Genomic DNA, 12,626 nt, shown 5'->3' with positions numbered 1-12,626 from the left:
GGGAGAAGGATGAGGGTCACACAAGGGTTTTGCTGCTTGTTGGGCCCCTGCTTGGAGAGGGGTCTCTGGATAGATCTGCTGTTCATGGTTTATGGCAACACCAAGCTGAGAGTCCACTGCTGGCCTCACTGATTGCAGAGGCTTCCCCGCTTCAATGCCTGGGAACTCTGGCACACTCAGGTACTTATGTTCTTTCTGTGACCCCATGGATCCTGAAACCACACTGTCCCATCTGGGGTTCTGCTCTTTGCCACGTGAGCACCTTTCAGGTAGGGATGTCCCCCATGGGAGCAGATTTCTAAAAGTTCCAATTTTGTGCTTCACTGCTGTATCACATTCTAGTAACCAACTTTTGTTTTTTTTAAGATTTTTATTTATTTATTTCACAGACAGAGATCACAAGTAGGCAGAGAGGCAGGCAGAGAGAGGAGGAAGCAGGCTCCCCACTGAGCAGAGACTGAGCGTGCGGGGCTGGATCCCAGGACCCTGAGATCATGACCTGACCCGAAGGCAGAGGCTTTAACCCACTGAGCCCCCAGGTGCCCTCCAGTAGCCAGCTTTTGAAGGCTCTCTCCCCCTGCAGTTTATCTTCCCATATATCCTCTCAAATTCACTTCTCCACACCTTGCAAAAAGTGGTCAGTTTTCTATTTTTAGACTTGCAGACATTATTTTCTTGGATCTCAGGTTGAATTTACAGGTTTTCAGAATGATTTGATAGGTATCTAGCTGAATTTAGGCGACCAGATGAAACGAGGGCACCCTACTCTTCAGCCATCTTCCCTTTTTCTCTCCCCTTCACCCATTTTCTCCTTGTCCCCTTCACACACCTGCTCTCTGGCATTCATCAGTTCTTTGTATTTATAGTCTCATCCTGTTTGTTTATTCATTTTTTTTAATATTCCACATATGAGTGAAATCATGGTATTTGTCTTTCCCTACCTGACTTATTTCATTTAGTGTAATACCTTCTAGGTCCATCCATGTTGTTGCAAATGGCACAGTCTCATCTTTTTATGGCTGTGTAATATTCATTTGTATTTATACCATATTTTTCCTATCTGCTTATTGTTTACAGATGAGCATTCAGTTTGCTTCCATATCTTGGGTACTGTAAATTATGCTGCATATATCTTTTTGAGTTAGTGTTTTTGTTTTCTTTGGATAAATACTCAGTGGAGTCACTGGATCATATGATAATTCTATTTTTAATTTCTTGAGGAAACTCCATACTATTTTCCACTGACTATACCAGTTCATATCCCCATCTTTTTAAAATGAAACAATGAGAGAGAAAAAAAAAAGAAAAGAAAATGCCTTTATTTGCTACTTTATTTTTTCTTGTGAGTTGCTGTTCAAGGATTTTAAGAAATGCATGGTAGTTTTTTGTTGTTGTTGTTTATTTGTTTGTTTTGTTTTGTTTTTTTTTATTTCAGCAAACATCCATTACCCTTAGAAATTAGGGTTCTAAAAAATGATCATTATTAACTTCTCTTTCAGTGGAAAGGGAAGCAAAATTGCAGTAGATTAAGTAATACATGATGGTTGAATTTTTTATAGAAGACAGTCAACATAATTTTGCATTTCTAAATAATTATCAATTGATTGATTGATCTTCACATACTGATCCAAGTAAATACACAAATGTATGCAGTCAGGCAGACAACTTTTGCTTCATATTTACCAACTTCTTAGGAATAGAGATTTAATCATTTACTTAAGGTTGGCTTTATAACTGATAACAAGAAATTAAATTTGATGATACCTTTCTCTAGTGCCTACCAACATTTTCATATTACTGACTTACAACAGATTCATATATATATGACTTATAATGTATATTTATATAAGTTTTATTTTCATGTTTTGTTTTTCCAGTAAAAAGATACTTTTTGCCACTATGAAACTTTCTGACCTATTAGATGTTACCAGTAGGAATGGAGACTAATTTTTCTGTTATATTTTTCTAATCCTGTTTTTTTTTTTAATACTCTGCTTGAATTTAGCCTTGGATCAACTGTGCAATTCTCTTGTGATGAAGATTATGTCCTACAAGGTGCTAAGAGCATCACTTGTCAACGGATAGCTGAAGTCTTTGCTGCTTGGAGTGATCACAGGCCTGTTTGTAAAGGTAAAGAAAAACCTTTAAAATCAAAATGCTCTCTTAACAACATTTTAATAGTGTGAACTTTGTTCCATGGGCATAAGGTTCAATTAAATCTTTGAGCTGTAATGCAGTCTTTAAGGAAATACTTATCCCATGTACTTAGCAATATTTGCTGAAGATCTCTGATATGCAAACTGCTGTGTTAGGTTTCCAAGGAGTTTCCAACGTAATAATTATAAAAATATGCAATACAATGTACTGGTGACGCTCTGGCTTCCCATATTACCAGTAACTGAAGATAAGATTTGTTCTTATCACCTTTCTACAAATTAAGCATTTCCATATCAATTAACTAAAGCCCCCTTTTCTAAATTTTATTAAGCAATGTTTGAAAATGCCTCATCTAGATTTACTGGCTCCCTTAATTGCTTTGTTGTTGTTGTTGTTCTTTTTTGTAAGATTTTATTTGTTTGAGAGTAAGAGAGAGCACAAGCAAGGTGAAGGGCAGAGAGAGAAGTAGACTCCCTGCTGAGCAGGGACCCACTCTATAGATTCCCCTCAGGTGTAATAAGGGTGTTCTCAGGGGACTAGAGAAAGGGTAGATTTGAGAGCTACTCTAAAGGGACAAAGAGAAAGTATCTGACTACTGTCTGGATATGGAAAAAGAAAGTGATAAGAAAGAATCAAAGATGATACCCCAAGATGAGTCCATGATATCAGAGAAATCCTATGCTGTTAATAAGTATGAAGAAAATGAAAATTGCAGTTGTTTGGAAGATTATCCAGCCACTACAACATTGTCATCATTAGTAATACTTTCAGACACTTCCTCTGGGGAAATCACTGGGCACTAACCGCTGCATATACTGTCTTATTCAATCCTGAATACAAACTGATTGAGACACAATTATCTCCATTTTAGAAATGAAAAAGTAAGACATAAAGAGAAATAACCCTTTCCCAAGTTCAAATACTTGAAAAATGGCAAAGTCCTTAAGACTTCATGGAATGGGGAGAAAAGCCAGATTTCAGAACATTAATGAGAGAATAGAACATGATCAAATGGAAGCAACAGGTATCTTCCACTTGCTTGGCAATGGCAAAACCAGAGTAAGAAGAAGAGAGAAGCTAGATGCTTTTCAGGTTTAAATAAAACTTTTCTGTTGCAGGTAGATGTGTACTCATGGACTATCTAATTTTCAAAGGCTTTGGCAATGACATATGGTGAAATAACATTAAAAAGAAATAGTGAAATGGGGATAATAAAATAAGGCAAAATAGTTCCATGTTCCTAAACAAAAGTTTATATATAAATTAGTAGACAAGTTTTAAGAATGTTAGACTTAAATATGACAACTGCTGAACAAACAGGGAAACCTTTTTTTATACAAAAACTGTTGTCTATGAAATACATGTATAACAATGACACAGAAAAAAACAAAATTTTTCCTGGCTTCGAGTTCTGAAATGCCTTGCATTATTTTTTTATAAAGTAGACACTGAATGATAGTTATTGTGGAGTAACTTTCATCAATGTTCAGGCAATGAATAGGACAGTAAACTGTAACAGGTTGATTTTTTATGGTGTCCTCCACTCAAGACAAATTTATAGTTATGAAGGACAACATAGTGAAAATCATGGCTTCAAATGGTATGATCCAAGTATCCTGCTTCAGTTTTTCATAAATTAGATGTGTGCACTTTTTGATGGCAAAAAAGAATGGAAAAAATAGTAGATTCAAGAAAAAAAGATTAATGTTAATAAAGAAACAAAACCTCACACAAGAAGAAAGTTATAGTCAGATCATGGAATTTAAGGTCTACATAAAGTAAGATTGAGACTATAAACCATCTTTTTCATTCAAGACTCTCATTTCAATAAAAAGAATGAATCATATTTATTATGACTGTAAATTGTTCAAAGACAGAAATAATGTTACATTATTTTGTTATGTTTTATAAACCCTATAGCAGAAAGAGCAGCTTTGTACTGGCTTCAATCTCAAGGAATATTCATTGAAAATTAATGTATAATTATTTTTCTTTGATTCCAAGATGTATGATGATATATATCAACATTAGTGGATAGGCACAAAATGTGCATATTCAATATTTATATCTTGATGTTATTTCATCTAAATTTTACATCTTTTCTGCAGACACCAATCATTTATACATAGCTTTATTCATTCCTTGCATGCAGGCCTATGTGTGTATGGTTTATAAAGTACATTTGGCTATTAGAAATTACTGGCTCTGGTGCTGGAAACAGTAATGGAAGGAACATGCTGAAATAGTAATTGAAGTTTTAAAATGACTATCCGCAGTGAGTCTGAACAAAGAATAGTTTTCATGTCTCATGGGTACTTGGATAGAATAAATATGCTTTTTCCCAGACAGCGGCATAAATAGCAGTATCAGTGCACTGCACCTTTGAGAGGTTATTAATATAGCTGCTGTCTATGTATTGCATGGTTGAGCAATCAAGAAATGGTGATTTTAAAGGGACTGAAAGTTCACACAAATAACAAATTATGAATTAAAAGAGAAAGAGCAATTTAGAAATTAATATTAATGGGTTTTACACAAACCCAGACAATAATTTTTATTTCCTAAATGGGATATGTATACGAGATATTTGCCAGTATACAGTTATGGATATAACTATTCTTTTGTTGGTAATGCAGTAGATATCCAAAAGCTGGAGTTTATGCAAATAAGCAGGCTTATGCACTTGAAAAATAAGTATAAAGTTTATTTTTAGATATTTGTGATGTTTGAAGAAACATCATTCATTGGAGAACTGATAATTTGTTGACTAGGAAGTATTTAAGAGAGTTAATATTTATAGATTAGACAAAATTTTTGACTAATTTTCAATCAGTATTAGTTTGGATGGTCCAAGTAACCAGTTTTTATCTGTCAAGACACAAGGGCATGAACCACTCATAAGAGTAATGTAAGAGGTGATTAAGGAAGGATTAGAAAAGAAAAGAAAGATGAATGTACTGGAAACAGGTAAAAGTCAGGAATCACCTTGAATTCCATCATTCAACTAATTATTTAATTACATGTTATGCAGTTATTAATATATTTACCTATTTTGGATTCCACAAACATTAATAAACATCGGTACACATGCCAAATTAATACTATGCGGGCCACACAGCATGTATGGTTTTAATTATTTTGTATTATTTATAAGGCATAAACAGAAAAGTAGGTAATATAAAATAGACTATTTTGTTTACAAGAGAGGTGTAATTCTCTGCAAAATTCAGATGAGAAATATTATTTCCATGTTTGGAGATTGTCACACCTTGAGATGGCAGAGCAGAACTCAGGAATTGTTTTAGATTTCAACATAGGAAGTTAGAAAGCATTCCAAATATAGAGGGTATGTCACAAGTGAAATCACAAAGTAAATTGACATGTTCTGGGGAACTAGGTGGGGGAAGATGGGCATTCTAGTTTAGTTAGGTCTATATATGAAAGAATATAAAGTGAGGTAAGTTAGGAAGGGTTATGTTATATATCTCCTCCCTTGAGATTTTTTTGGAAGCACTCCACAACTTTCATTCCAGTCATCACCATTCTATATGCTACAACTGACTCATATGTTTTTGTTTGAACTATAATTTATCATTTGTATTGCTGGCAGACTAATCCCATCAAAATCTCAATTTTGATATGTCCCAATAATATTCAAAGACCCTGTTTTCTTTCTCAACTTCATACTGAGAGCCAGTAAAATGAAACAATCAAGAATGTGAACTCGGGTATCAGAGTACACCAGTTCAAATAGTTGATCTTCTACTTAAGTAATAAACTCTCTTCATAATTATCAGATACCTTATCTGTAAAAGAGAGTTCCAGTACATTAGGACCTACTCCATAGGGAGTTAAGAATTTGTATGAGGATGCAATGATGTAATCTGTATTAAAAACCTCAAGAATATGGGCTGAAGCACAAACACTTAATAGATTGAAGTGATAGTGGTTGGGGTGCCACACTAAATGTTAACTCCTTAATTCCCATAATCGCCCATAATCTGTCTCCATCCAGTTAGTTCTCTAATTCTCACGAGAAGTTTATCCCAGGATCTCCATACCGAACCAAACCACTGTCCTAATTTTCATATACGTGTGATTTGTCCTGAATGAAAGCATACCTATTGACCATATTCTGCCCACCCACCTTTCAAAGTCTTACTCACCTTTCACCTCCTCAAAACTTCTCTCCTATTTTCATTATCCTTTATCCCTCACTTCTTTACTCCTACTTCATATTTACTCTCTTCACCACACAATTTAGCATTTAATTCTATTCTCTTTGGCAGTGATGCCTCAACATTTTTTTTAAGATTTTTTTTAATTTATTTTGACAGACAGAGATCACAAGTAGGCAGAGAGGCAGGCAGAGAGAGAAGGAGGGGAAGCAGACTCCCCGTGGAGCAGAGAGCCCGATGTGGGGCTGGATCCCAGGACCCTGGGATCATGACCTGAGCCGAAGGCAGAGGCCCCAACCCACTGAGCCACCCAGGCGCCCCATGCCTCAACATTTTATGCACAATACACTTGCTCCCTCAACCAAAATCACCTTAGAAAGAACAGAATAATCAACATTCTTATTGTGCTTGAATTTTCATTGATCTCTTTTGAATATTGCCAAGAAGAGGACACTAACCAATAAGGTTTATCCATCTATTACCTTCGATTTTAAATGGAAAGATCATAATGAGGTTCAATTCCTTTCTTCATATACAGAAGGAAATGTTGGTATCACAGTTTATTCAACAGGTAATTGCTCTGGCCACAGCTAAGGGCCATGACCCTCATTAATGAATATTTATTAAGGGTTTTGGGGGTCTTAAAGTTTTCAAAATTCTCTCACATATGTGTCAGGTTCCTACTCATATTTAACTCTTCTTCACAGGGTTGAGTCCAGTGACCATTATCCTTATATTTTAGTGTGTACGATAGTTGTTAAATAGACTTTTTGAACAAATATTATGGGGAAATTAGTTAATTAAAACAAACAGTTTAAAAAGATAGTAATGTGCTGATTGTAACCAGAAAATTTGCCTGGTGGAAGACTTCCTGTTATGCAAAAGCAATTAGAGAATTTTGCCCAAGAGCAAACCAGAACCTGCTGAAATTTATCAACCAGAAACACATATAGCAGGTGTTTGTCTGTAGCTGTTATTGATGCCTTCTTAGTTTCATGGAATAAGGTTACAGATGAGATGATGCATAATAAGGGTGATATTAGCAATTAATAGAGTGACATATGGTGATGAAGATAGACAGATGGTTTAGATATGGATATTTATCATACACTCATGTTTCTTGATGGTCTTTTTTCCCCAAAAATAATAGTTTGAAATTTATTATATAATTTTAATAAGCAAATTCATTTTACTGAGCTCTGACAATGAATATATTTTAATGAGAAGATGTCATTTACATGTTGTGTGATGCAGATGATAGTGATGCATTTATGTATATCATCTAAAATTCAAAGCCACCTGAACAATTAAAAATTTTGCATTTCAATAATGACCTTCTGACAATTGCTCAGAAATACATTCTTCACATCTTGCCTACCTCACAAATTTATTAGGAAAATATGCAAATAGTTATCAAGTAAATGATTCTGTTTTGTTATATAGTAGGGAGGAGGGGTCTCCATAGTTATCAGTGAGAGCTCTCCATTGGCACCCTCCCATTTCCTGGGTGTATGACCTTGCCTATGTTGCTTAACCTTTCCTGGGCTTCTGTGTGCTTTTTTGGTGATTACTATGGACTTCTTCCAGTTATAAATTCTAAATATTCTTAAGTATAATTATTGCTTTTATAGACTTTAGGATATGTTGAGGTATTTCTTATTAAATGTTTGTCTTGGTCTGGCTGGTATAACAAAAATACCATAAACTGAATGGCTTAAAACAATAAGCATTTAGTGCGCCTGGGTGGCTCAGTGGGTTAAGCCTCTGCCTTCGGCTTGGGTCGTGGTCTCAGGGTCCTGGGATCGAGCCCCACATGGGGCTCTCTGCTCAGCAGGGAGCCTGCTTCCCCCCCTTCTCTCTGCCTGCCTCTCTGCCTACTTGTGATCTCTCCCCCTGTCAAATAAATAAATAAAATATTAAAAAACAAAAAAAACCCAATAAACATTTATTTCACTGTGACCTCTTTCTGTTAAATAAATAAATAAAGTCTTTAAACAATAAATAAGTATTGCTTTTACTTAGGGCCCAAACTGCAGTTATCAGTCATCAAAATTTTTTGGAGTAGTTTAGAATCTGTGGATCTTTTATACCTCATTTTCTACTAAAGATATAATTTTATATTAAGTTAATGAGTTATTTATGCTCATACATTTCCAACTATTAAGTGTAATTCTATGAAATGTTCATTTTATTTTTTAAAGATTTTATTTATTTATTTGACACAGAGAGAGAAATCACAAGTAGGCAGAGAGGTAGGAGAGAGAGACAGGGGAACCAGGCTCCCTGCTGAGCAGAGAGCCTCATGTAGGGCTCGATCCCAGGACCCTGATATCATGACCTGAGCCTGAGGCAGAGGCTTAACCCACTGAGCCACCCAGGCACCCCACATATATGTTCATTTTAAATAATGTATCCTTAGAAAAATAAAGTTGATTATGATGTGATTCTTGATTCTGCTATATTTTAAGGGCTACAGTTTTGAGGGTTTTTAAATGGAAAATAAAGATATTAATTATTAAAATTAATCAATAGCAATTATAGGTGAGTTGGGAGAGAAAATAAATAGGAAGCAATTCTTTTAGTTTTGGCCCACATAATTCTAAAGCCTTGAGGGTTTTAAATTTAGTGGGAATAAAGGGGCTGTGCAATGAATAAAGCACAAATGACTAAGGAAATAATAACCTAATAAACAATGGGCATTTTAGCTGAACAACTAGGTAAAAAACCTGAATGTGTTATCTTTATGCAAGGATGAACAAATTGAAAACTAGTAAAATTAGCACAAGAAATTAAAAATTTGCAGGAGAACCTACTTATTTGAAAGGGAATTTCAAAGAATTGTCATAACAAAATGCCTTTTTTTGTTGGTTTGTTTTTACAGTAAGTCTCTAAGATTCCTCAAAATCCCCTTGTAATGCAGAAAGCCTTGTTTCCTATGTTTGCTGACAGGATGTGCTATTATCATAGTATGATGATCTATATGACTGGCTTCCCTTGCCACTAATTTTGATCACATAAAAAGATGGGAGAAGTAAAGATGGAGTAAGGGACTCCCTTACTAAGCTCCTTCATAACACAAACTCACTTTCATCTTAAACTAGCAGGATAGCTACTTTTAGGTAGGAGAGTCTGTAGATAAAATGATCATAGCGTGATCACTAGGATGTCTGACACTTTTTATATGAACTCAAAATAGAGAATTGTACAATGTGACATAAAAAAACATGCAGACCTAGGAAAGACACAGACACCAATAGGAAACAAGAGGTCTAGGTAAAACATATAGAGACAAGATTGATGAAAAGGGGAGGAAATTGTTTTTTTGTTTTTTAAGATTTTATTTATTTATTTGACAGAGAGAGATCACAAGTAGGCAGAGGCAGGCAGAGAGAGAGAGAGAGAGGGAAGCAGGCTCCCTGCTGAGCAGAGAGCCCGATGCGGGACTCAATCCCAGGACCCTGAGATCATGACCTGAGCCAAAGGCAGTGGCTTAACCCACTGAACCACCCAGGCACCCCAAGATGGAAATTGTTAATATTTAAGTTGAGTTTATTTGAAATGTAAGGAATTATAAATTTTACCCTTAATATGAACACACAGAATTTATCACACTTTGGCAGACCTCTCCTTGTATTAAGGTGTAAGCTATGTTTTTCTGTTTAGCTAGTCTGATGGTAATTTTTGTGGATCAAGGTTTAGAGCAACAGCAACCCCACCTCAACAACTGGCCTTGCCTGGCACGTGGCAGACACCCTCACAGATACTTGACTGAATGAATGTTTTGTTTCTCACTAAGCTAGACACAATGTAAGAAGCACAGAACAGAATTGAACAAATCATGCCCTTGAGGAATTTATAGTCTCATTGAAAACAGTACATTCAAAATGAAACAACCAGAGAACATCCCTAAGGCCAAGGAGGCACAGTTGCATAGACAGTGTTTATGTCATAAAGACAATTCAAAATAAAGGAAGGACAGAAGACAAAAATAAGAATGTTAACCTTTGGGAGATAAATTCAATAGACTATGAATATATCACTTAGTTTCTCTTCGAGTTGAATATTACTGTATATTTATTTTGGAAATCATTCATTTTTTTAAACAACATTGATATTTGAGTGCTAAATATTTACTAGATAAAAGGAAAAAAAAAGATGAGTCAGAAATTATCTTTCTCTAAAGATAAGTGCTCTACTTTAGTGGGAAAAACACAATAGAAATGTGTGTATTACCAGACATCACAGCAACAGACACTGCAAGTGAGCAGACACAGAACTTTACATTCAATGAGAATAAGTAACCACTCTGCTTAGAAAAGTCTAGAAAATTTGATTTTAAAAAGTGAGTAAAGATTTAAGAAGGAAAGGCAGACAGACCTATAAGTTGATATATGGAATGATATACAAGACAGAAAACTTCACATAAAACTGCAGGGTCATGAAAGAGACCTGTTTTAGAAAGATAGCCAAACACTGATGAATGAAATATGGAGGAGCATAAACTTATTGAAGGTGGGGAAAAAAGGAGATATGTTGGTTAAACCGATGGATCTTACTTTGAAGGATCATATATGCCAATGACAAGGTAAGTACTGGGTTTTGGATGCATAAAGAAGGAGAGGTTTTTTGCTTTTAAATTTCTCTAAAATAAGGATTACTTATTAATTAAATGCATTGAACAAGTATTTATTCAGTGATAATTATATGTCAGTCAGACATTGGGGTAAGTCGTAAGGGTAAAAAGATAACTAAGACAAATCTCTACTTGCAATGAACTTACTCTCAATGGTGCGGGGTGGGGACAAGAGAAGATCTCATAGTTAATATAAAATTGCAATAATTGATCATAAACTCCATGCTAGAGTTATATAAAAGTTATAAAAAAGTTTTATGGGGTAAATGAAGAAGACTTCCAACAGGAGGAAGAAGCTGAGCTGAACCTTGAAAACGCAGTAGATAAGGCTAAAGAAACAGTGGTGGTTGTGAAGTGTACATCAGATAGAGGGAACCACATGGGAAAATGCATAAAATATCAGGGTGCACTGTGTTATAGAAAATAGAATGAGACTGGGGAAGGGTGACCCTGAAGGCAGGGTGTCCAGTTTAACTTTCAATTAAGTTTGACTTTCGATTAAGAGAAATGCAGAGAAGATGATAGAGGAGAAGTAGTTTGGAGCAGGTACCAATATATAATGGAGAAGAGGAGAAAGTAGAGCTTGTGGAAGAGACTAAAGCAGAAGTAGCTAGAAGCAGAGATGGATAACAGGAGAGAATGGTGCTGTAACAAAATAGTGGGGAGAGATTTTATAGATAAAGTGTGGTCAACATTGTTAAATGCTGCACAGTGAGTGAGAAAAATAAGAACTCAATCGAGTTCAGCAACCAAGAGGATGCCAGTGACCTTGGTAAAACCATTTTCATTGGAATTGTTGGTGTCGAAGACACATGGCTATAGTTGATGAGTAATGAGGTGAGAAAATTGAGGCTTGAAGTGAAAAGCAGAAACTGAACTGTGAGGCAAAGGCAAGAGTGATGTTAGCAGACAGGAGCATGAAATTAGGGAAAGGTTTTTTTTTTTTTTTTGAAAGGTTGTTTTTAAGATATGACAGGTTTCAATAATGAGGACATGGCTCAGGTGCGTGTGAGTGGTTAAAGATACAGGGGAGAGCTGGACCAATTGGAAGATACGGTTCCCCAATATGAAGAATCTGGGGTTCAGAATAGAAGGGCACTGCCCTGAAGTTGGATAGGAGTTCACACACCCTCTCCTCTCAGGCAGAAGACTATGAAGAAGGAACAAGGAAGGTGCAGATAATTTTACAGGAGGGAATCAGAAGAAGGCATTATTCTCAAATGGTGCTCTTCCTCCTCCCCCATTTTTTGTCTATAAAGTACATGAGGTTATCTAGGGAGAGGAAGAAATCCAGAAGTTCTGTGATTAAGCAAGGTGGAACTGAAGATGACATTGATAGGACTAGAAAGAGCTAGCGGAAGTCACCAAGCAGTCAGCCTCTGAGAAACAGCATCATATCCTCAGGGTTTCATTTAGCCCAGTGGTCCTTATCCCTGGCTGCACATTACGATCACCTAGAGAGCTTTTGAAATAAAAACCCATGCCTAGGTCCTAACCCACAGCAATTAAATCAAAGTCTCCAGAGGATTAGATAATACAGTTCATCTATCCCCTCTGAGATAAACTGGTCAGTTTAACTGCTTTGAGGGTTCAAAAAAACAACCTGAAATGATATTCTGTTTTCTTAGGGAGTCTCTCCCCCCTTCCAAGGAGTAATG

The 12,626-nt window shown here is 35.8% G+C and overlaps 1 protein-coding gene across 1 annotated transcript in view; it reads left to right on the top strand.

Annotated features, from left to right (window-relative positions):
• CSMD3 (CUB and Sushi multiple domains 3) overlaps positions 1-12,626 on the top strand; it is a 1,237,422-nt gene that overhangs the window by 559,953 nt on the left and 664,843 nt on the right. Inside the window, exon 10 of the mRNA XM_004743466.3 lies at positions 2,006-2,130. Coding sequence (XP_004743523.2) covers positions 2,006-2,130 — 125 coding nt within the window. The remainder of the gene's footprint in view (positions 1-2,005; positions 2,131-12,626) is intronic.

This window comes from Mustela putorius, unplaced genomic scaffold (assembly GCF_011764305.1).
Source record: "Mustela putorius furo isolate JIRA1106 unplaced genomic scaffold, ASM1176430v1.1 tig00000228_pilon_pilon_pilon, whole genome shotgun sequence".
Taxonomy (NCBI): Eukaryota; Metazoa; Chordata; class Mammalia; order Carnivora; family Mustelidae; genus Mustela; species Mustela putorius.
This window is presented reverse-complemented; position numbering and strand designations above follow the sequence as displayed.